The sequence below is a fragment of the Squalius cephalus genome (genome assembly GCF_949319135.1).
Source record: "Squalius cephalus genome assembly, chromosome: 23".
Taxonomy (NCBI): domain Eukaryota; kingdom Metazoa; phylum Chordata; class Actinopteri; order Cypriniformes; family Leuciscidae; genus Squalius; species Squalius cephalus.
Window position 1 is genome coordinate 6,705,640 of NC_137144.1, and position 26,636 is coordinate 6,732,275.

The 26,636-nt window shown below is 39.6% G+C and overlaps 1 protein-coding gene across 6 annotated transcripts in view; it reads right to left on the minus strand.

Moving 5' to 3' along the window:
• Positions 1–26,636, minus strand: part of kif21a (kinesin family member 21A) — a 69,823-nt gene that overhangs the window by 40,991 nt on the left and 2,196 nt on the right. For all 6 annotated transcript variants that reach the window (XM_079859584.1, XM_079859583.1, XM_079859582.1 and 3 more), the window contains exons 2-10: positions 10,690–10,912; positions 8,464–8,646; positions 7,717–7,866; positions 7,493–7,627; positions 5,058–5,237; positions 4,820–4,935; positions 3,813–4,008; positions 2,730–2,919; positions 2,574–2,637 (exon numbers count right to left, since the gene is read on the minus strand). In XM_079859584.1, the coding sequence (XP_079715710.1) occupies positions 2,574–2,637; positions 2,730–2,919; positions 3,813–4,008; positions 4,820–4,935; positions 5,058–5,237; positions 7,493–7,627; positions 7,717–7,866; positions 8,464–8,646; positions 10,690–10,912 (1,437 nt within the window). The remainder of the gene's footprint in view (positions 1–2,573; positions 2,638–2,729; positions 2,920–3,812; positions 4,009–4,819; positions 4,936–5,057; positions 5,238–7,492; positions 7,628–7,716; positions 7,867–8,463; positions 8,647–10,689; positions 10,913–26,636) is intronic.

A 26,636-nucleotide genomic window follows, 5' to 3' on the forward strand; every position in this document is an offset into this window, starting at 1 on the left:
TTTCACTTCAAATAAATTTTTTTCCCAAAGATGTTTTCTGTCATTTTAGGTAGTTTTTAATCACGCTGATGTACGTTTAAGTGTTCGTTTTTTAAAATAAGTTTGATCTTAGTTCGTTATTTGATGCTATAGACCTTATGTAGCTCCGCCCCTTTGCAGCACTGCGCTCGTTGTCTTTGCATTTCCACAGCAATCTTACGTATTTATGACTGAACTGCCCGTTTTAAAATCTTCCCGGTCTACTGACATTTGTTAAGACGTCTGCTTTAAACATTACTCGTGATACCTTTCGTTAACTCTACAGTAAGTAAATACACTTCACCAGTGAATTACTCCTCGACAGCGATGCCATAGAGATATATAGAGCGACCGCTAAACCAGAAGTTCAAAGACAATATTCTAAAGATGGCTGCGCACTTGTTCCTCTGGCGCATAAGGTCTATAAAAACGGGAATGTGACGTCATGATTGACAGCTTCTTTAAACAAAGTAGTCACTGAGGCACCAACAGACTTTTTGGGGGATTTTCGGGAGGAGATTGGAGCTTCAACTTTAATTTCTACATATCCATAACTGTTTATTTCAACCAGTAAACTTTGTACTAACTGTTTGTGCGGGAGTGTGGGCAGGACCTTGATATCACGGCTTTACTTCACACTCACTAGTGCGCAGAATCAGGTCCCGCGTTCACTACTGCGCAGACTCGTTCACTACTGCACAGAATCAGGTCCCGCGTTCACTACTGCGCAGACTCGCTCACTACTGCGCAGACTCGTTCAATACTGCGCAGACTCGTTCACTACTGCGCACAATCAGGTCCCGCGTTCACTACTGCGCAGACTTGTTCACTACTGCGCAGACTCGTTCACTACTGCGCAGATTTGTTCACTACTGCGCAGACTCGTTCACTACTGCGCAGACTCGTTCAATACTGCGCAGAATCAGGTCCCGCGTTCACTACTGCGCAGACTTGTTCACTACTGCGCAGACTCGTTCAATACTGCGCAGACTCGTTCACTACTGCACAGACTCGTTCACTACTGCGCAGAATCAGGTCCCGAGTTCACTAATGCACAGACTCGTTCACTACTGCGCAGACTCGTTCAATACTGCGCAGAATCAGGTCCCGCGTTCACTACTGCGCAGACTTGTTCACTACTGCGCAGACTCGTTCAATACTGCGCAGACTCGTTCAATACTGCGCAGAATCAGGTCCCGCGTTCACTACTGCGCAGACTTGTTCACTACTGCGCAGACTCGTTCAATACTGCGCAGACTCGTTCACTACTGCACAGACTCGTTCACTACTGCGCAGAATCAGGTCCCGAGTTCACTAATGCACAGACTCGTTCACTACTGCGCAGACTCGTTCACTACTGCGCAGACTCGTTCACTACTGCGCAGAATCAGGTCCCGCGTTCACTACTGCGCAGACTCGTTCACTACTGCGCAGACTCAAGTCCCAAATCAGCGCTAAATGTCAGCGCCATATTATGACTTTGTCGGCTTCACTTCTCACCAATGGAAGAGAGTGAAGTGGCGTCGTCCATCTTTTTTTACAGTCTATGGTGCCAGCACAGGAAGTCTTGGGCTGTGGACAATGCGATACATGAATTGTTCTCTGACGAGTCCTCCTTCACCGTCTCACATCTGTGGGAGTTACAGTGATCACTCGGACTGTTGCTGCCCAGACTGAAGCACGGCGGTGGATCAGTAATGGTTTGGGCTGAAATATCATGACATTCCCTTCTGTGATGATTGATTGCCAAGAATCATTGAGCTGATCTGGAGGATCTTGTGCACCTAACGGTTCAAACACTGTACCCTGAAGGGGGTGACGTGTATCAGCATGATCATAATGCATCAGTACAGCAAGACTTGTGACAGAGTGGTTAGATGAACACGAAAGGTAAGTTTAACATCTCCCATGACCTGCACACCAGATCTGAATATGACTGAGCCTCTTTGGGGTGTTTTGGAGGAGCGAGTCAGAAAACGTTTTCTCCACCAGCATCACATAGTGACCTGGCCACTGTTCTGGAGGAGGAACAGCTCAAAACCCCTCTGGCTTCTGTGAAGGACCACTATCTGCCATTCCCAAGATGAAATGAAAAGGAGGCCCTACACTGTACTAATAAATTATTGTGAGATAATATATATATTTAAGAGCTAAAGAGCTATTTTTATTTTTTTTCGACTCTCTGATTGGTTTAATCTTCTGTACAGCATCATTGGTAATGTAGTTTTTCACCAAAAATTTCAATGTTAAACAGGATTATTATAAAATAAGCTGAAATAATGCGGTTCACGGCTTAAACATAAGCAAATACCATCGATTAACAACCTCGTAGCTCACAGTAGATCTGCCTTTAAAGGTTTATCATTAAAAATCTGTTTCCATTTGGAGAAAATGAATGGAGTTTTTCTTCTGGAACCAGACTGTGGCACTCTATTTTACATTATTAAGTGTGGAAAAACAAGGAAAAAACTATAGATTTTTAATAACAGTCTCAAAAAATATATAAAAATACTAGCTACTGTATCAGACAAATATTTAATCAAAGGTTGTTTTACCTCAGATCCTCTATCTCCTTGATGTAATTCTGAATCATATTTCCAATCTCCTCACTGCCTTCACCTGAAATAAAAAGTCAATATTCTGTCAACCATTCTTCCAAGGTCCTTTGATTGCTGTAACCTGACATGAGCAGCACTGATGTAGTGCGGTACCTGCTCTGGAGAGCACCTGATTGGCCCGTTCGCTGAGTATCTGCGTGAGTCGAGCGCCCTGAGCGTCGATGGCCTCCTGCATGGCCTTCACACGCATGCGCAGATTATTGTTCTCGATCTGCAACATCGAGTTCTCGTGGAACATGTCATTGATGCTTTCCAGCCCATCCTCTCCAACCATACGCTTCCCCTGAGAAACAGACACAGCTTTACTTCATTTAGCAAACATACACACAAACTATGCATTTGCTGCTTAATTTTCTTAATAAACAGTATTAACAATTGAGTACCAATAATAACTGAGCAGCAAATCAGCATATTAGAATGATTGACACACTGAAGACTGGAGTAATGATGCTGAAAATTCAGCTTTGATAATAAATTACACTTTCAAATATATTCACATATTTTAAATTGTAATATTACTGTTTTTTACTGTATTTTCAATATAAATGCAGCCTTGATGAGCAGAAGAGACTTCTTTCAAAACATTAAAAAAGACATTTATAAAAAAAATGTAAGACCTTGCTTTGCTTTTCATTCTATTGCTCATGTCTCATATTTTTAATGCAAAAACATGTTTTTGCCCATAACACAACCAAGAGTTGGCTCTTCAAGTGACATTAAGTGGTGAGTAAATCTGAAGATTTAAAAAATAAATAAATCCATCTATCAAAAATCCCAATTATTTCAGGGGTATTTTGTTGGACTCCTGTAACTAGTCATTCTTCAAAAGTGCTTTTTGTAGTAGTGTGGTAACCTATAAACACAAATTTGTTTCGCAAAGAGCTGAAATAAACCTGACCACCCTGACTCCAGGAATCACGCAGAAGCCAGCCAGTCAGATCGCTTGTGAATTTGGAAACTTATTTCCATTTTTGAGTGTGATATCCCTCTGATAGTCCAATCTCAGTAATTCTACAGTATCTGGGTCACCCGTGCTTTGAATTGAACATGCAAACTCTGTGTTAGTAGGTCAGATCTTTAACCACCTTTATTTTGGGAATACTCTGAAGACAACATGCCAGAATTGAAGTCCAACTCACGGAAACCTTTCTCAGGTCTAACAGTGGATAACCTCACCGTCCTGTACTCCATGAGCTCCATCTGCAGTCGGGCGATCTCCGTCCTGAGGGCACTGATCTGCTGGCTGGCCTTGTCCTGGTTCACCATCACCCTGTTCTTGATGTTGCGAGCTCTATTGGCGTACTTCAGCGTGTTCAGCGTCTCCATGAAGTCCTGATCCGATGGGCTGATGCAGGCGATCATCATCGTTCGACTGAGAGACCAGAGAAAATGTCAAGATTTATTAGTTTCCTCACATTGCCTAACGCTCCAGTGCCAAATAAAGCATTCGATCTGGATGTGGATCAATTCTGAAGTAAATGCGTTGATGAAAATTGCTATTATCCTGTTAGAATTCTGTTATTATCTTGTTATTATGCTGTTACTACAAATGTGTATGCTGTTCATGAGCAATACTGTGAATTAGTGCAAAACAAAGGGCTTCATTTCAGTGTTTAAAGAATTTTGATTGAATTTAAATATTTTTCAGATAAAAATGTACTTTATTTCAAGTCTTCTGAAATCATGATTCCTTTGACCGAAGTTTGATGTTTAAGTTGTTATTCAGTGATGTATTGAAATATTCACTGAAATCAAATATGGTGCCAGTTTTTTTAGGTTCTACGTCAATGACATTTAGTCAAGAGACATGCAAGAACAAATTTTGATGATGTCCTTGATGTCCAATCTGACATTATGTTCTGTTAAAAGGCTACATATTTGATTTGAAACTGACATCCGCGGTCAAGATTATCAGTGATTTATCCTTTCAATTTTAGTCTGCTTCTCACACAAAGCTATTGTATGACTTCAATAGATTTAGAATACACTACTATGCTTTATAGAGCTGACAGACTTTGTCACTACAAATGCTCACTGTATAAATAAAGAGCTTCTTTAAAATTACTCTTAGTGCTTTAAAACAAAACAAAAAACAGCGTTCTGGTTTAAAACCAAATGAACGTGAGAAAAAAAAAAAGACAAAACTTAAGATTTTTGTTAAGTCCAGAAATTCTGACACAGACCTGTTTCCACCCAGTGAATCCTGCAGAAGGCGAGTGAGTTTGGAGTCTCGGTAAGGCACATGCGTCGATCGTTTGCTTCGGTCTCCTAAAGCACTGATGACGTTCCCCAGCGCCAGCTAACGTCACAGAGATAAGTATTATAGCTTCTGTTACAGTTCACCTTACATTAACTAGTTCTAGCCTGAATAGATGTGTGGAAGATTTGTTTTTATTATTGAATAATATTACTCGTTCTGACCAATCCACAGTTAATGGAGATGCCCTCTTTGGCTCGGTCCCCGGTGGCCCCCGTCCTCTTGAGTCGCTCCGATCCAGCCAGATCCACGAAGTGAAACTTGGCTGTGAGAGTTTCAAACTCTTCCATCTCAGACGAGCTGTTGGCCAGTCGATTGTCTGTCTCATTGTCCTGCTCTGGGGGCTGAAAAAAAAAATGAATAAAAGACATCAACATAGACTATAGATGGAACGTATTCAAAAAAATGCATTTTTTCTACTCAATATGGCTGCTAAGCCGTCATTTAGATAAAAGAGCCTGATCTTTTTCGTGAAGAAGCGAAATTTATGCTAGATTTGACATTTTATTGTTGATTTGACATGTTATTGAAACATCATTTTGCTAAAAAGTTTGGATTTTGTTTTCCTCTATTCAAGTAGAGTAGTGTTCGTATGATATATCTCCAATACCAATATATTGGCTGATATTTGGAAGCGTGACTTTATATCAATATATTGGCTGATATTTGGAAGTGTGACTTTATATCAGTATATTGGCTGATATTTGGAAGCGTGACTTTTTATCAATATATTGGCTGATATTTGGAAGCGTGGCTTTTAGCACACCAGGGTGACCAGGAGCATGAACTTGTCCAGCCATAACTTCTTGTTTCACAGGGGTATAAATATGAGGAAACACAAAGGCCAAATTCCCTTAATCATCCATCACAATGAGTAAAACCAAAGAATATAAATCTGATTGTTCAGCTTCACAAAATAGAAAGTGTCTGTAAGAAAATAGCTCAAGCATTGAAAATCCCCATTTCCACATCAGGTGGAATCAATAATTAAGAAGTTCCAATCAACTAAATATTTTACGGATCTGCCTGGAAGAGGACGTGTGTCTATATTGTCTTAATGCACGGTGAGGAGGAGAGTTCGAATGGCCAAACTCTCCAGGGATCACAGATGGAGAATTGCAGAGATTAGTTGAGTCTTGGGGTCAGAAAGTCAAAAGAAAAATCCTCCTCGCTCATCCAAAAACAAACTCCAGCAAATTCAGTTGTCAGACATGACTGGAACTTCAAACAGGACTTTTATAGGTTTTTATAGTAATGTTTTGGTGCACACAGGGATAAAAAGTACCACATGTGCCTTTTTTTTTTTTGCTGGAGGTCCTGGACTTCTTGTTCAGAGACATGGCATCATGGATTCTAGCAAATACCAACTGAGAAAAAATAAAAACCTGACCAGCTCTGCTAAAAATCTTATGATGTGCCGTGGTTGGATATTCCATCAAGACAATGATCCAAATAAACAAACACAAAAATGGTTCACTGAGCACAAAATGAAGCTTTATCTTTTTAGTTGAGTGTGATGAACGTTTTCAACATCCCGATATTTTCACTGTGCACTGAATATGAAATTAGCATTACCTTGTCTTTATTTGAGAGAAGAAAAAAAATAATTCAAGTGTTTACCAGATTCCTGCGTGCATGAGGTCTAGGCTACGTTCACACTGCAGGGCTTAATGCTCAATTCCGATTTTTTGAAAAAATTCGATTTTTTTGCAAGGCCGTTCACATTTCCAATTAAATGCGACCTTTTGTGATCTCCTGTGTGAACGTGAAATGACCCAGAAGTGACCCGCATGCGCAGAAGAGTACTCAACGGTCAACGACGTCACTTGTTGTTTGCGGAAGTAGCTAAACTTGAACTAACTGTGATTCTCTCACACACACACACACACACACGAGCGCGCGCAGCGACCGTTACACAAAAGCCAGACAGCAGCCGCTGACCTATCTAATATCAGATTCAGCACAAATAAGTTAACATAACGTATATATAATGGCCGTGGGCTTTTTTAAAAAAAATTTTTTTATTAACGGGCTCGTCGAGGTCGACCCGTTCGGCAGATTTACCTCAGCTCGACGAATATGCAGTCCGTTTTCAAACCGACGACTACAGAATTATGACGTTTTTCGCGTATTAATGACGTGCGGGTCGGATACATGCGACCTGGCCGTTCAGACTGAAGTCGCATTTCAAAAGATCGGATATGTATCGGATTTGGGACCACATACCCAAGTGGCCTGGGTCGCATTTGAAAAGATCGGATCGGTGTCGTTCAGACTGTCATGAAAAGATCAGATACAGGTCGCATAGGGGCAAAAAAATCGGAATTGGGTCGTTTCAGCCTGCAGTGTGAACGTAGCCTAATTTCTGCCACAAACGCACTAGCTAATCATTTAGTAAATAAGGAAATAAATAGCCTGAGATATAATCCATCTACTTTCTAAGGGTGAGTGATAGAAGCAATAACTTGCATGATATTATTTTATAAAAAAAAAAAAATAAAAAAAAAATAATAATAATAACAACACAAAATACACATTTTATGAAAACTTGATTAAAAATGAAAAAAAAAAAGGCCTTTTCAGTCGAGGTGGTACTTACGTTTTCTGCGGGTGCACAAACACGCACTTGGCAGATGTGAATGGTGAAGATGGCATGAGATCGAGAGCTCTGTACATTCATCTGAGTGCTGGCAGTGGTGCGGGAGAGAGCGCCCAGCTTCAGACACTGGATCATCTACAGCACGTGGGTAAAGCAGTAGATTACACTCATTTTATGCATAATATATGGACAGAATATCTCAGAAAATAATCAATGACGCTCACTTCTGCCTCTGAGAAGACGTTGCGAGTCGTCACGCCTACAGTGTAGATGCTGCCGCTGGCGTCCTCGTGGATTTTAATATGAGATTTCTGCTTTCTCATCTCCATGTCACGTGTGGTGTCGAAAAGATCCAACACCTCCTCATTATACAGCTGAAGATACACATGGAGAGAAAACACAGACCATACAATATTTATAATAAAATGTATATTATTGAACTGTTTTTTGTATATAATCTTCCTTAAATAAACCATAACTATCATATTACAGCTTTTCAAACAGTCTATTACTTTAGTAATATTATTATATACTATTATAGAATTAATTCTCTTTTATTTTTATATAAAAATGTATAAAAAAAATGTATGTTATGTACTTTTGTCGTTTTTAGTAATTTTAGTTTACTTCAGTTTTAGTTTTAATTATTTTAGTACTTCAGCTTAAACTTTTTCAACGTGTTGTTTACATTTTTTTTACGTTTACGTTTTTATCTAATATTATATTTATTAATATATTTTACAGCTTTTTTTTTTTCAAATACCAAAAACTATTTTTAATAGTTAACAAAAACAACACTGCTTTGAAGATGTCTTCATGGAAATCATAAACGGTTCTGTTTGTTTGGGCAGCCAAACACACCCACTTCTGGCTCAACCAATGGAATGAGTTTGGGCTTTTTTTCTGACCAATGGTAGTTGGAGAGGAGTATCTGTCACACAAAAGTGAAGCATCATCCACAAGCACTGTACCTCCAGAAACTGTGCGCTGATCTTGAACTCCGGGACGGGTCGGCCCTGATCTGCAGCCGCCTGGCGTCTCTGCTCGACGCCTTTAAAGAGGTGACCGACCGCCCGCGGGATGATGCCCAGCTCCTCGTCTAGTATGGACATGTCAAAGCCCGTGCCCATCGTATACGTCTTCCCTGACCCTGTCTGAGATACAACATCAAAACATATTAAACTCTAAAATACATTTTTATAATTTTACAGTATTATACAAATTGTGCACGTTAAAGGAGAAGTTCACTTTTAAAATGAAAATTCTGTCATCATATACTCACCCTCATGTTGTTTCAAACCTGTATGAATTTCTTTCTTCTGCTGAACAGAAAGGAAGATAATTAGAAGATTATCAGTAACCAGACAGTTTTTGGGTCCCAATGACTTCCATAGTAGGAAAAAAAATACTATGGAAGTCATTGGGACCCAAAAACTGTCTGGTTACTGATAATCTTCTAAATATCTTCCTTTCTGTTCAGCAGAAGAAAGAAATTCATACAGGTTTGAAACAACATGAGGGTGAGTATATGATGACAGAATTTTCATTTTAAAAGTGAACTTCTCCTTTAAACCCAATTAAAGTTGTGTTGCAAGATTATGTGATTGCATATGTGAAGTACATTCATGTCATCACATAGACTAATCTTGTTTTTTGTCTACAGGAGTAGAGTTTGATGTGTCTGTCTGGCAGATGAGTGAGACTGTTGATAAATCTGGATTAACACAGTGGCAGAGAGACAGACAGATATCAGAGCTGTGTGCTGGTGTTTGGGGGAAGTCCGCCATGAAATGCAGGTCACGGGCAACGCTAGCCATATAGAGAGAACATGGAAAATACAGAGCTTGTGCAAATAAATACCAGGCCAAATAAACTCCTTTAACCTGTAATCTTAAATGATGCTGAATGTATAAATATCCCTCACCTGTGGGACAATACATTACCAGAAGCATCTTAAAGTCAAAATGAAATTGTACTAACAACCTGAAGAAAAATTAAAGGGATAGCTAATAATAATAATAATAATAACAATTTCATCATATTTACTTTATTCTGTGAAACATAAAATAGATAACTTTGGAGAATGATGTCATAAATTAAATTTTAGGGTGAACTAGGATTGATTGGATGGTATCTCCGTGTGATTGGAGGGGAGGGGCTGAAAAATAAGTCAAAGCTATTACATTTTAATGTTCACTTTCAATCAGACTGAGACCACTTTGGTCAGGCAATCTCAGACAGACTGTTTTTGTATGATTCTGATAATGACCGCCATGTTTGTACATGCCTGAATGAACTGAACAAATCCAAATGACACAGGTGTGAAAATGCCCTGACTTAAAGCTGCACGTTTAATCGTTAAAAGATGGCGATTCCGATTCAAACACCCGCGTGATCTCATTCCTAAATGACAACGATTCTACTGCGTTTCAGATTTTGTCACATTATGATGTAATATTGCGATGATAGATGCCTCTGCAGAATCAGATCAACGCCTACTTCTACATCATCATGTCTTTGGCCCCGCCCACTGGTGCGTTAGTGAGATGAGAAGGAGAGAAGAGAGATACAGGATCACTGGACTACAAATAGCTTTACCTTCCAAAGGAATGTGGTTATCTATTTTCAACTGTGTGAATGTCTCAGTTGATCATTGTTTGTTTGTTTCGGTGCATTCCACTGTGGGTTCTTTGGCCAATCAGTCGCAATTTCGGCGCAGGCTTTGCAAACAGACTTTTACTGTAAGATATGAACTTGACAGTAATGCCACAACATGTATATAACAGTGTTAATTCTAATGCCTGATCTGTGATCAGTGATTTCTGATATGTAATGATTCATTTACAGTCAGATGTTCTTTGTCCATGTGTAAATCAAACCAGTGACTAAATGGTCAATTTCACATTGTTTCTCTTAGTAGCATGAAAATGACCTGTTAAATTGTGATTAAATTATATGCAAAAAACGATCAAAGAACCTTCCCTTTATAATCACTGGACACAACGCTAGTTTATCAGTGACTGAGTGCACCTCAGGAAACATTATAAAATAATGAAAAATGCAGTTAATGACCCCTTTAAACAATCAGTTAAACAGTTCCCTTTAAATAACGGTTCACTCGACATTGCGTCAGTAGCTTCGGTTCCCTGAGATAGACTTGATTATATAATATAAGATTTAGGGAAAGAAACACAAACCTGTCCATAGGCAAATATAGTGGCATTATAACCCTCAAAACATCCTTCGATGAGTTTCTCAGTGCAGTTGGCATAGATGGTGTCCTGCGTCGAGTCCATGTCAAACACATAGTCGTACGTGAAGGCCTTGTCCTTTCCCAGAACCACCTGGGGTTCGCCAGGGGTCACAAATGTACAGATGTGGCATCCTTCAATCTTTTCTTTTGCCAGCTGAGGACGAATCCTGTGACAGAGAGAGACATGAAATGTACAAAAATAACATGCCCATTCAGACGCTGAATAACAATGAGAACCTCCTGATGTGTTGATAAAGTGCAAATTAGTCGTCTAAAATAAGCCTATAATCACTGGGTGTCTCACTGCACAGAATAAAATGTCTACAAATTAAATATTTGTCAATTTGACCTAAACAATACATCCTCACAATCAGCAAGATAAAGAAAAACGAAGATAATACACACTACTACACAAGGTCGATTTCACGTGCTTCACAATTTTATGTTTTATTTCATAACGTGAAACACACGTTCAGTTCCATGGAAAATTCACTGTAATAGGAAAATGCATAAATTTGCCATTAACAGCGTACAACTTATTTTTGCTGTGAAATAGCCTACATAATAACACAAGACAGTTTGATTTCAAAAGAGTAGGTATAACCAGTATCCCTGACCATATGCAATATGAGGTATCATTAAGAGCTAGAGAGAAGGAGATGCGCTGTTTGTGAAACTACAGTCCGAAAGAAATATTTCAAATTATTATTATTATGTCCTCCATTATAAATGTGGAGCTTATCGCGAGCTTAGCTTATTATACTGGAAATCGCGAACCGAAATTTAGGCCCTGAAAATATACTTGATGTATTGATACAATATCCTCACGCAAAATATCAGAATTCTATGCTGTATCGATTTCCCCCCATTTACTATGAAAAAAACATATTATATTCAACATTACATGTACTTCAATGTATTGTTCAACTTGTTTTTTATTATTCTAGTATTATTATTCTAGTTTTTTATTAGTAAAAAATACAAACCACCTAAAAGAAATTTACCCGAGTGTCACTTTACTTGAAAGATTGACCGATAATCAGTTTCACCAATATGTTTTCCGATATTTAAACATTTCCCCTTTAATGTAAGGATGTTTTATTGTTCACCAGGCAAAACATTGTCAGTCTGATCACTCAGAAAAGTAACTTCAAACCTTTTTTTAACAAGCGGCATGATTTGAGGTATCATTAATGTCTGTAGCACACTAAGTTAGTACGTTATAATACGTTTAAAATCACCAACCAGCAGTAAAAGTGATTCTTGGTTTCTAAAAAACACCACTAAAAAGAGACACTGATGTCATTTTCTGTGTGCGCACCTGACAGCAGAGGCTGAGCCTTCGCTCTGACTGTGAGAGAACGCTTTTGTTCAGAGCACAATTCACTGACAGAGGCACAGAGAGAGTATTGTGTGTGTTTGATACTGGATCTATCCTGTATTGCACAAGAGAGTGAGACAGAAAGAGAGAGACAGATATGTGGGTGATAGACACATGAGCAGAGGATGGGTTGGAGACAGTCTGTAAGATCTGTACTGTTTGAGTTTCAAACCAGGACAACATCACATAATTCATTTCACAGTTCTATAATGGGTGACATAATAAATAACGAACAGACTGAAATGTGTGCCATCATTCACTAATCTCTACATCTGTTCGAAGTAGCAATGTCTGATTTGAGAGGGAAAAAATATTTGCAGGTCTGAATGATCTACTTAGTATATGGAAAAGAATGGACAGGACATTCTTCAAAAAATACACCTTTCATGTTCTACAGAAGAGAGGCATACAACATAATAAACAGTTTATCCAGGACCAGGCTCTGGTGGCAGAGGGGTAAGTCCAAACCTCTTTTGCCCTGGCAACTTCCCCCAGCTCCTCCTGAAGAATCCCAAGGGGTTCCCAGGCCAACTGAGAGATATAATCCCTCCAGCGTGTCCTAGGTCTGACCCTGATCTCTTCCCAGTTGGACATACCAGGAGCACCTCCACTGGTAGGTGTCCCGGAGGAATCCTGACCAGATGCGCAAACCACTTGAACTGGCTAATTTTGAAGGGTAGTCTCTCCTGGATGTCTCCTATGGCCGCGTTTTCACCGAAATTACCCGGAACAATTTGTTCCAGGAACTTTTTTCCCCCAGACCTGTTGCTAGCCGCGTTTCTACCGCGGTCTAAAGTACCGTGAAGATTAGACAAGTAGTCCAGTGATGTAGAGCTGCGCGCGACTTTACAGTTCCCACTGGATTTCATCCTCTGAATTTAAGCTTAATAAAGCCTGAACCTCGTCGTCGGTCCATCTGTCGTATTTTTTTAACTCCATTGTTGATTCGAATAGCAAACGACTGTTACTGCACGCACCGCAACAGATGGTGGCTGAATAAAATGCTGCGTGGAGTCAACCAATCAAAATGCGGCATGAACTCAACCAATCAGCATGTTCAGGGCCAAAGTCCCACCCCTGAAAGTTCCTGAACTTTGAAAAAGTACTACCTCGCGAGCAGGGGCTTTCGGAGGGGGAAATATTTACCCGGAACTTCATTTAGACCCTGGTTCCTGCGCTGTAAACACACCGAGTACCACCCCAAAGTTCCTAGTTCCTGGGGAAAGTTCCTGCGGTGGAAACGTGGCTTGTGTTAAAGCTTCTCAGCCCATCTCTCAGAGTTATCCCAGACACCATCCTAAGAAAACTCATTTTAGTTGCTTGTACCCGCAATCTCATTCTTTCTGTCATTACCCAAAGTCCATGACCATAGATGGGGGGTCAGAAAATAGATCAACTAGTAAACTTGAGTGTAAGAGTGCAAATCACACTTTCGCCGGGATGATAATGTCATGCTCTGTTTCGTTCTTTAACACCACTAGAGCCTTCCGTGATGGATGCTGAGGTAGGATTGGTAAGCAACCTCTTACACTCTCTTACAATACCTTTGCTTCACCACACCGGTCCGGTACCACAACCGCATTACTGCCATTGCTGCACCTGACAATCACCTGAACTGCCTTCACTTGTGAACAAGACACCAAAATACTTGAACTCCTCCATTTGGGGAAGCAACTCACTCCCTACATGATGTGGGAGAACCGTTTTCCGGCTGTGAACGATGGCTTCAGACATGGAAGTGCGGACCAATATCACCAGGCAAGGTCAGCAAGTTCACGTCCTGACTTACAACAGCCTGGACCAGCCCAAGCTTCTCCCATCTAAGCCATCAGATGGTTTGCCAGAAACAACCTTTCAGCCACAGCTCGAAGCAGCCTCTTCCGTCATGGAGGCTTTGAACAGATCTCACGTGGGTTCTATGTCTCTTTAGGATGACAGAATAGCTTCTTTGGGAATAGGAGTTAAAGATCTTCCAGGCAGGATTCTCTCCCAAATGTTCCCAGTTCTCCCTACATGATTATCCAACTCACCACCAGTTGGCAATCAGTTGACCGCTCTGCTCCTCTCTTTAGCATGTGTTCAAAAACATACGGCCACAGATCCGATGATACAACTACAAAGTCAATCATTGAACTTTAGTCTAAATTAGTCTGGAACCAGGTACAACTGTGAACTATAACTATGTTGCAACTATAACTGCATGTTCAAACATTAGCCCCTTTCACACATACAGTCTTTACTGGTAAATTACCGGTAACAGATCATGTGTGAACAGGACCTTTTCAAATATACCGGTAAATTTGTACCGGCAATTTACCAGTAAGGGAAGTTGTAACATTACCAGTAAATTACCGGTATATGCCCTGTGTGAACACGGAATGAAGTTTACCGGTATTTTACATGTACGCGATGACGTAAAAATTGATTTGGGCCAATCAGAAGCCGTTGAAATAGCAACGGCTCTGGGCCATTCATAAAATTATAACGCAGATGACGCGTTTACTCAGCACTGTTTACAAATGTCTTCAGATTGGAGTGATACCGAAACTAAAGAGATTCTCCTCATCCGGGCGGATGAAGAGATTTGTCAACAACTTTAGAGGTCACTTTCAGTTAATGACATCATCACAGAGTTTACCGGTATTTTGGAGCTAATGTGTGAATGGTCTGTTACCGGTAAAAAGTCAGAAAGCTGTTGCTTGTGTGAACAGCACATTTTTTAATTTACTGGTAAAGTCGTTCTGGCAATTTTTACGGTAATTTACCGGGATTGCTGTGTGAAAGGGACTATTGTGTTTGTTATGACCATTCCATGCTGAATACAGAAGTCCAACAACAGAACACCACTCGGGTACATTTCAGGCAGGCGTTCCTGCCAAGCGCTCTCTTCCAGGTCTCTCTGTTGTCACTAACATGGGCCTTAAAGTTGCAAAAAGTACTACAGAGTCCAGGCAGTACCTCTTCCAGAGCCACAAACAGGGTCTCCCAGGCGGGAGGATACTCCAGAACTCCGGTTTGGCGCGTGAGCACAGAACAGTCAGAATCTTGCACTCCTCAACATGAAGTCACTTTGAGGAGAACCTCTTGTCCGTCTGGTTAAACTTCAAAACCATGATGATGAGTCAGGGACTTTTTCGAAACATTTTTGGCCCCTCACGCCCTGAGCAACTGTAGTGAAGGAGAGTTCAACCCTATATCTAGTTCCCTATATCTAGTTGGTGTCGCTCAAACTCTTGCACCAACTCCGAGTCCTTCCCCACCAGAGAGGGTCACATTCCATGTTTCCACAACTAAGGTCCCGTCTGCATCGGCACCCTATTTGTCTGCCACCCTTTGTACAATGCACTAGTACCCACAAGGGGAAGGGGCCCCACATTGTTAATCGTTTATTTTTTGGGCTGAGCCCAACTGAGCTCCTTGGGCCCGAACCTGTAAACAATTTAATAATTTTACATTTCACATAACTGGTGATGTAGGATATAATATGAACATAAATGCTATGGATAACACCACAGACTAAACTAACAAGCATAATTTAAAGGGTAACTAAACCCTAAACCAACTTTTTTTAGTTAATGATCTGTAAGAATGGGGCTTTATTAGTGCTGTTCATTGATTCGAGTAACTTTTTTGACATTTGGGTACAAAGTGTTTTAATTCTACAATATATGGTGTAAAAACGTCTGAGTGCTGCCCTCTTCAGGTTGAACGGTGGCTACTGCAGTTGAATTTTCCTATTGGATGTTGCGGTACTGCATGACGTAAGCGGTACTGCGTGACGTAGGCAGGTTCCAGCTCACCACGCCCTACCTTGGTACGAGCTACCACGCCCTTGGATGAGCTAGCGTAGATTAATCTGTATTTAGTACAGTGGTAGGTGTAGTGTTGCTGGGTGCAACAGCACTGCTGGACTGCATAGCTTTCCAGCAGACTTGGAAATTAGGCGCCAGTGTTTGCATGCACTTGGCCTGGAAGACCGTGAGTGTGAAACCTGCATTTTACGCGGAATTGCTTTTCCAACGCAATCGAGGTGGAAATTGGCTTCTCCACACAGCTCGCGCTGAACAGCGACGCAGTGCCAAACGCTGCTCCTCGATCCTGCATGGACTCCACCACCGCAGCGGCGTCTTGATGTGAGTGATCATATATATTTTAATCACAATTTATGGTTAGGCTAAAGTTAATCCTCTGTGGTCGACAAACGCGTCGGCGCATTTTGCTTGATTTTTTCACATAGCAGCGGCAAAATATGAATATGCATATAGAGAGCGCGCGCTATTGACATCAACTCGATAAAACTCATCAGATGCATATTTACGTCGTCTTGCGACCCTGTGAGCAAACTCTCCATTTTAGAGAGTCTGACAGCGGGTCTCAGGTGCTGAAATCTTGATATTGCAAATAAATAAATGAAAATAAAAATCAAACTAACCAAACAAACAAACAAACAAACAAACAAACAAGTAGCCTAGATTCCAGCAATTAAAATGATCCTTTGCAAATTGATTCCAATGAAATGGGGGGAGATAGAACTTAAAATAGCAACATCTGCATCAACCAAAGTATCATTTAATTGTGATAAATGAAAACGGACTAATATAATTACAAAAAATATATGATGCTAGTTAAAACACTCTGCAATTACTGAGAACCGACTAAGAGTTCATGTTTTCCTCCTGAAATTAGACGTCTGAGGACAAGTCTCCTCCTGTCATGTTCACGTCCCTGAGGCGGCTTCACACAGTCTGTAAATCATTAAAGCATAAACTTTCACTGTAGCCGGTAGCATTTTATGAGGAACTTGGATAATCTTTCCCTTTCCAAAACTCCAAACTATATCTTTATAGTTGAAATGAATCAAAAATGGACAAAAACTAAAATTACAGCACCAAACTAGAACTGTGTAAATATAGAAATTGTGGCCAATATCAGGCTTTGTTGTTGATGTTGTTTGTTTAACAGAATCCAGATTTTCTGCAGGCATCAAACATTATTATCATAATTTTGAAATGAGCCCAAAAATGCTGCTGCAAATGTGCGTAGTGATCTTTCTGCAATTCATATTACACCCAATGAAAGCAGTGTAACAAGAGCATTCAAACCACTGAAGGAGGAAGACACAAATGTTTAGTGGATTTGACTGTGCATGGACAGTCTTGCATTATGCAGGAACCAGCAGCACATCTCTCTCTCTCTCTCTCTCTCACACACTCTCTCTCTCTCTCTCTCTCTCTATCTCTCTCTCTGTAATGACTCTCAGAGAGAAAGTGTGTGGTTTTCCTGACCGAATGTAGGCCACTCCTGGATCTACTGCTGTTTAACCTTAATTCCTCATTCACATGCACTCATGTCTGAGTTCACAGCGCTTATTGAGTTTCAGCTCAAATGAATGATTATTATTGCATAATCCACATTCATGTTTCTGACGGTAAACACATTAATGAAAAAAACGACCATCACAATCTTTATCAGAAATGTTGCTGTTTGCAAGCCCGTGGTTTGTTTTATATTTATGCACTGCATTATCAAAATGCATATTTTTTTGTCATTTCATAAAACTGTGACTTGCTATATGTGAACCTACCACACAAAATCTCCAGAGCTGCTCGCAAACATTTCAGCATTTTCATTTGGATTATGTATCTCATTAAAAACCAATGATCCTTTGCCAACTGTTTTCAATGTGACATTGTAATTAATGCCAACTGTTTTCAATGTGAATGTAAGAAAACATCCAACATTAACTGATTTAAGATATGGCAACAACATTTCTAAATATTAAATATTCCTAAATATTAAGTTTAATATTTGATCCATTATTCAAGGGGGACATAAGAATGTGAACAGTGTGACCCGGGAGTCGTAGACTCGAGAGCGAGTCTCTATGCGACAGAGCCATTGATGCAGTGCAGTGAGGCGGCACAGCTCTTCACATTCACACACTCACAAACACACACAGCGTGTGTGAGAGCCAAGAGACCAGAGCGGCTCACTCCAGGGAGAAGACACCCTAAATACAGCCTCAGATATAACGGGAGTAAACACATATCAGATGGACACAGATGCATTCTGGGATACAGCAGAACAGGCTGTCTGAAATAATCGGCCTGTTCTTTTCTGTCCTGGCAGTTTATCAAATGTTTCTAGCGAAATCAGTCTCAGAGACGTTTGGAAAAACATGAGAAGTCAGAGGGCAACAGGTACGACGGGTGAAAGAGAGAGAGAGAGAGAGAGAGAGAGAGAGAGAGAGAGAGAGAGAGAGAGAGAGAGAGAGAGAGAGAGAGAGAGAGAGAGAGAGAGAGAGAGAGAGAGAGAGAGAGCGTTCTTTGTTCTTTAACTAGAGCACGGTGTCCAGCTCCATCTAAATGGGTTTGACTTGTTGCCATTTACATTACAGCAGGAGTGTGTAGAGCTGTCAGACTGATGCTTCACTGGGTTAAGGAGAAAGATACTGCACACATCCCTCTTTACGAGCATCATTACATGTGTCAGGTCAAAACACGTCAGTGCGCCAACATCATTTAATCTAATAAAAGAAGAGCACTGAGAGGAAACAAATGTACTAGTTCAATGAAGACGACAGATAGATCTTTTGGAAACTGAACTTAATGCCTTAATTAAAAAAATTAGGAAAAATCCAACCTTTAAGGACACCAATTTTCTTAGTGAATGAATAATGTATCGTAAATAAATAAATGTTCTTCCTTAAAATACAGGGTGCATAAGTTTGGACACCCCTATGTTAAATTCCCATAGAGGCAGGCAGATTTTTATTTGTAAGTATTTTTTTTTTATTTTTTTTTTAGGATACTATGCATCCTGATAAAGTTCTCATGGCCTCTGGAATTAAAATAGCCCCACATCATCACATAGCCTTCACCATACCTAGAGATTGGCATGGAGTACTTTCCATAAGATCATCTCTCAATGCAAATCAAACTAGCTATTTGGCTAACTGAAATAAAACCATGCCAATCTCTAGGTATGGTGAAGGCTATGTGACGATGTGGGGCTATTTTAATTCCAAAGGCCAAGGGAACTTTATCAGGATGCATAGTATCCTGGATCCATGAAGTAACTGGCCTTTAAAAATAAAAATCTGCCTGCCTCTATGGGAATTTAACATAGGGGTGTCCAAACTTATGCACCCTGTATTTTAAGGAAGAACATTTATTTATTTACGATACATTATTCATTCACAAAGAAAATTGGTGTCCTTAAAGGTTGGATTTTTCCTAATTTTTTTAATTAAGGCATTAAGTTCAATTTCCAAAAGATGATTTTTTATTCCTCTTTTTAGTCAACTTTAGTATGGGTGTCTAAACTTATGCATAGCACTGTAGATAGATAGCAAATCATCTGATTTCTGAAGGATCATGTGACACTGAGGACTGGAGTAATGAAGATGACAATTCAGCTTTGATCACAGGAATACATTTCAGTTTAAAATATCTTCAAATGAAAAAGTTTTTTGAAATTGTAATAATATTTCACAATATTACTGTTTCTTGTTGTTGATGTTTTTTTGTCAAATAAATGCAGCCTTGATGAGCATGAGAGACTTCTTTCAAAAACATTAAAAATACCTTAATTATTCCAAACTTTTAGTTCATCAACAGGCCACCGAGGTGAGAAACGAATACAGCAGGTTAATGTTTTTAAAACATTTGACTAAATTAACATTTACAGCCCTAATATACAGCATTTTAAACTCCAGCTTTGTATAATCTTTGGGGTTTTTTATTGCATCAACATTGTATCTAAATTTTAATATATAAAAATGTCCAGGCTAAGAGAGCCCGTGATTATCATATTCCACAGTGTGGCCATGAGGAGGAGAGACTGAAGCACATTTAGAAACAGTGTATGATGACATCTATCTTTATGTGCTCTAGATATATACATAGACTGGACTGGAATCTGTTTGCATTTGCCCGAGCGTATATTCATCACTCACGATAAGGCGTTTGAGCTCTAGGGAAGCTGACAGAATGAAGTAAAACTTGTGATGCAAAACAAACAGAACAAAAAGGCCCAGAATGTGAAACTCAAGCACGCATGAAGTGGCGTTCGCTGGGCGGGGTGAACGTGGCAGAATCACCACACGTCTGTTCTGCTGCTTTCTAGACAAACTACAATTACAGAGCACAGATCGTGTCCCGCCGCAGACCGAGAGCGTGTCCACATGTGGAGTCTGGAGGACCGTCACAGGGGTCACCACAGACAAACAGCTCCAGCTCATGCTAAACATCTAGAAAACATCGAGGAGAAACGAGACTCGTACAGCGAGGCTTCCAGATGCTAATACCAGGATATGTCAGTTGGAAATTTTAATTGGATAATACAATACAAAATTATTATTATTATCTAATGTTAAATTATATAATTATACTATCTATATATCATTATAAATAAACTTAAATTAAAATGTTGAAACTAAATAAGTTTTAAAATAAGTCTAGTTTTCCTCTTGTTTGGCGCATCAGGGTTCAGATGGCAGCGTTCGCACTGACAGAACAATCACACCAGTTTATTTTAATCCAACCAAACATGCCAAGTGAAAACACACCCTAAATTAACACTGCCCTGCAGAACGAAAGGAAAAACACTTACTGACCCCAAACTATTTTACATTTCTTTCTGGTTTAAAGTTATTCTGGTCACATTTTAGATTAGGGTCCAATTCTCACTATCAACTAACTATTAACTATGACTTTTGCCTCAATAAACTCCTAATTAATGACTTATTAATAGTTAGTAAGGTAGATGTTAAGTTTAGGTATTGGGTACGATTAGGAATGTAGAATAAAGTCAAGCAGAATGAGGCATTAATATGTTTTTGTATTTTTTATAATAGCCAATATAATAGTAATATGCTAATTAGCAACTAGTTAATAGTGAGAACTTGACTTTACTGCCGCTTTAACTTAACCAAAGCATATTCACAAAATTAACATAATATTGCAACTTCCAATTGCACAAAAGGCTGTGAATGGAGAGACCTTGACTGTGTTAGTCATGAAGGTGTAACTATGTTGTGGACGAACAATGACGAACTTGGCCCCGCCCACAACATTTGAGGTCGGGAAGTTCGGTCTGGACTTGATCCGTTGTGGAGCAACTACGAACCAGAGCTGTTCGGACCAATCAAATTGTCAGGGCGGGCTTTATACGATGATGGACAGATGATCAACAGTAACGTAATCATCCACATCACCAAAGAGCACTTGGGTTGACAACAAAGATGACTGCTGCTGGATACATCGCGTCTGTTATAGAAGATATTGACAGCACATTCATTTAAAAAGAGGAACAGAGAACCGCGATCAAGGCATTTGTCGATCGGAAAGATGAATGAAGAACATGCATCACTTACTCCGTTGCTCTGATTGGTTGTAGGCAAGGGGGTAATCCAGCACCCGGAAAGCGTACCTTCTATGGGGGCATCCATTGGCTAACAAGCCATCACCCGCTGTTAGCATCCCATTGACTCCCATTAATTTTGACGTCACTTTGACAGCGAATAACTTTACATCTGAGGCGTTTAAAGACTCTATTTGTCCATTATTTATTTCTAAAGAAACACGGCAATGTATAAAAGGCTCCATTACCTTGTATCTTACGTTATGGCCCCGTAGAAGCAGTTTTTGTAAAAATAGGCTAACGATTGCGTCATAACCACGCGACTCTCTCGCGCACAGTAGAGAGATTACCGTATAGACAGGAGAAGCTTGCAGGCAATCGGGGGGACGTGGAGGCATATAAGGTCCGATAAAGTCAAGGGAGAAGCCCATAGAGAGTCATAAAGTTGCTCCTGCTCCTCGCTCATGGACAGCTCCTACTCACGCTCTCTGTCTCGGCAAGATTCGGAAGGGAATGATTCAGATTTCTCTTGACACAGCTACTAGAAGACTTACAACTGTCAGACAGGTTGCTCACGTTACATCTACGTCATCAAGCTCAGTTTGAGTCTGCAAAGTACGCTCAGCCATCAAGAAGTCTCCGTTGAAGTCTATGGGGTCGCTGTGTCCATTTCTTTTACTGTCTATGGTTGTAGGTCTATCCAATTGAGTGCAGAGGCGTTTTCTCTCCTGGTTCGGTTGAAACACGCCCCTTAATCACAGCCCAATGGACAGGCTTGGGAGGGTTACTTTAAAAATGTATTCCGTTACAGTTACAAATTACTTCCTAAAAAAAGTATTCAGTAACGTAATCCAAGAACTATAATATGAAAGTAATGTAACTGATTACTTTTGGATTACTTCAAGGTCACATATATAAATAAAGTCAAGCAAGAAGAAATATTATAAAAAAAATTAAAAAAAAAACTTTTATTTATTAAGAATTTGGTCCAGTGTACAATATTTGCAAAATATACACACAGGCCTGAATATATTTATGTAAAGGGATATACAGACATCTAGTGGCTAATGTATGGTATTACAGATTATTTTGTTTTATTTTTAACTAATTTTTAACTAAAAAATAAAAACACAACATTTAGTTGTGTAAAATAGTTTATTTTAAAATAGGCCTACATGTTGACTAAAGCCGTGATCTTTCTTAATTTGCCTGACTGAACTTGGGGCGTTGGCAGTGGGAGTTCCCCTACGTTACCTAGACAGCGAACATCCCGTTACGTGAGAAAAGATTAAGAAAGGACATTTTGGGTACTAAAAAAGCTACTCTCCTAATTTCTACAAAATAGCAGCGGAATTTCCATTTCGTTTCTACTAGCAGCAGTGATTCAATCTGCGTCTGAGGAGATTGTAGAAGGCTGTTATTTGCGCATGCACCAGCGAGTGGCACACGTGAGTCATTACTGGCAACAGAACCAGGAACTACTGTATAATCAACCAGCGCTTAATATAGTGTTATTATGCCAAAATACTTATTTATTTAGTTTCAAATGAAACCATTGTAATCCTGAAAGTAAGCCCCCTTTTTTCAAAATGTAACTATAATCTGATTACAACGTTTTTTGACGTAACTGTAACGGATTACAGTTATTGGATTTTTGTATCCTGATTACATAACGCCGTTACATGTATTCCGTTACTCCCCAACCCTGCCAATGGAGCAGTATCAGACTCACATTCTGACTAGAATCTGAGTATGACGATGTCAGGCTTGCACTTAACAGAATTTTCCTTGATTCCAATCAAGCAATTTAAAAGCATCATGGTGAACAGTCAATGCGCATCTGAGCACTCAGCTGGAGGAGATAATACATTCTTTATCATCTTTAATGTTCAGACTAATTTCTTATAGGGCCAATAACTATAACATTAAAAATGAGCATATATCGGCTGATACCGATATGGTGGCCGGAATATCATGTATCCCTAATATTTATTATGACTGTATTTCAGTGTCATAACAACGTGCATCAGTGGACTAACTAGATTACCATGAGGAAGGACATCAGTCTGTGTCTGTGAGAGAAGAGACGCTGACTCACTCGACAAAACTGCACCGTCACACACAGCTGTCTCTCACACTCATGTCACGATCTACTGTTCTGCTACCAGTCCTGTAAACACACGGATGTGTAGTGTTTGCATTCAGGATTACTGTATCCACACAATGAGCTTGTTTATCTTCACTAGATAAAGGCAAACACACACTTTAAAATACACAGAAGGTGAAAAAAGCACAGCTGATTTATTTTCAAACTTGTATGCATTTAAACATTAAAAAATTGTGAAAAATAAATGAAAGTCAAGATTTTTGGTGCAAACAAAAGGAACAGGCAGAATGTATCAATAGATCAAGGATCATTGATGTTTTGGTGGATAATATTTGAGTATGTACAAATTGTGCTTTGCAATTGTGAATGTGTTTGTGCAAATAAATGCTGGGAGTATTATGAGGTTATTATGAGTTTGTGAATTGCTGTTTGCAGATATATAAACTTTTTATGCGAGTGTGAATTAGATTTTGTAAATAAACTGATTTAGATTTTTAGCTAAATAAAAATGATATCTTTGTCATTTTAACTGTAAATTTCTGTTTTTGAATACGGTGTTTGTATTTGTACAAAAATCACAGGTATTGGTCATTAGTCATATTGGCCATTTGCGTTATCATCAACCTACCGTATATGGGTCTTTCAGTGGATGTTGCTGATACCATATTCTGATAGTCAAAGGCTGTAATGCGCTGAAATGAAAATTCTGGGCCAAAATCAAAAATTCAGGATGCACTTGACCGAAAGCTGAAACTAAAAATAAATAATAAATGAATAATCAATTAATTAATCAAACCTGTTTAATAATAATCAACACTATAAAATAGCTAAAACCGAGTTACACAAACATTTAAATTACATAAGGCAGTTTTTATTTCAACTTTTTAATAACAGAATTATATTTACTCCGCTTTGGAATATAAACATTTAAATGACAATAAACTGTAACAATTTGTTTTCACGACAGTATAACCAGTTGAGAAATGTATAAACATGTATCCAGTTTTCCCATCTCAAGATTTTCCTTTTATAATGTTTGGCCTATGCATCGATTCAAACTCTTGTGGATGAATGTTTCAGAATTGCATAGTTTGGTTAACCAAAATCACGTGTAGCATGTTTGGTATTTATGAACTCCAATTTTCATTCCCTATTCATTACTTTATACATTACATTTTGCTAACTCTGTGACGCATTAGTATTATAAGAATCTAGAAGCTCCTCTTAAACACCCAATCAAATTATCAAATGCCCTGCCAGAACACAGAGTCGTAAAGTTTCCCTCCAAAGGAACAGCTTCTGATTGGCTCACTCAAATCCAGAGGACATCTTCACACTTAAGAGCTCACTGACCACAAGATCACGCATGTTCTCTGTTTTTTCTGAGAAATCTTGATGTGAAGATGATGCTGAAGGAGTCCTAAGCTTGTGCCAGGCTGCGGCCTTGTCTTTCCATCCGCCAAAGATCCTCTGACTCCCACTGGTTCTCTCTTATCAAGACAACATCAGCAAACTGGAGCCTCGACAAATTGCATCAGGACTCATTATTTGATACATTAAGTATCCTTACCCCTTTTAAAGAAGGGCGTGTTAGAACTAAACTGATGGTTTGCTCAAGGCTGTTGATCTGCTGAATTTCAAACTATAACTTCTTGCTCTCCTGTATTCTGCTTCAGCTCTCTTTCCCTTGGTAAACTGTATGCATGCATGTATCCGTATGTTAGAGTAGTTTAAGTGTTTAGTCTAGTTAATAAAGTCTTGTTCATCTCACTTGTAAAGCTGTCGGTGTTTCATGCTTATATACTGGAGTCCCTAATCATGCAGATTTTGACTACATGCTCTGAGTAGAACTGTATGAAAGTTATTTTCCCATACCCCGGAAATTAACATTTCTTAGAATTAATGTTGTAATTGAGTGTTCATTGGACGAATAGGTTAGTTCATTGTGGTATTAAAGGTGCTCTAAGCGATGTCACGTGTTTTTAGGCCAAAACATTGTTTGTTACATACAGCACTCACTATCCACTAGCTGCCTGTCCCCTGAACATACTGTAAAAAACGCGGTCTCTGTAGACAGCCCAGGCTCCACAAACGGCAACAAAAACAAACTGGCCCAGCCTGGACCACGAAACATAAACAGTGTTCCAGCCAATAACCGACAAGAATAATTTGGGGGTGGGGGGGTTAGTGCGCGTGCACATGAAATCCAGTTTGTTTTTTCTAAATGGTTCATGACTGTTTCAGGAAGCAGGGAAGGGAGGGGGAGGGGACGGGATGAGGAGGAGGGAGGGTCGAGCTAGCCTCCATTTTGTTTGACAATAATTCGAACATCAACAAGAAGTGACGTCACCCAACATCGCTTAGAGCACCTTTAATTCTGCTCAATCAAGTTAATCCGATTAACTGATCCAAATATAGGCCTACTGTAATTGAGACATTCAAGAAACTCATTACGAACAGAGAAATGTAATGTCGGATCGGGATCCGAGAGAACGTGGTTTAGCGTTAAGCATGAGCGGTACATGAGTGGAGCGTGAGCGATTGAGCGGATCGAGATATTGAGCACATGCTCCGTCACTCTGACTGGTATTGACTTTATTTCCCAGTAACAGACTCTGAGATTTGACTTTGAGACCAGTAAACTATGAACGCATCTCTGAAGACGTCTGAAACACTGAGATCTAAAGAACAGATTCATCAATAAATCTCTTCTTCCATTGATCATCTGTCAGTTAACTGTCTACTTTTAGCACAGAATGACACTAAAACCACTAACACACACAACTAAAATCCTTATCCCTGAAACAGTTTTTGGTAAGTGTCTGAGGCTGATGCTGACACAGCGGTTCACACACACCTGCCGTCCTCAGTTGTGCTGGATGCCGTGGGTATCATGTGCATGATTACATCCTAACTCAGGACTTTCATTTAGAAAGAAAAAACAATGAGCTTCATAAACTATAGAGTGAATCTCGTGAACAGTCTCAGATTTTCTTCAGCTTTGGTTTAAAGTGGCTTCTGTGTGAGGGGTCTCTATGTA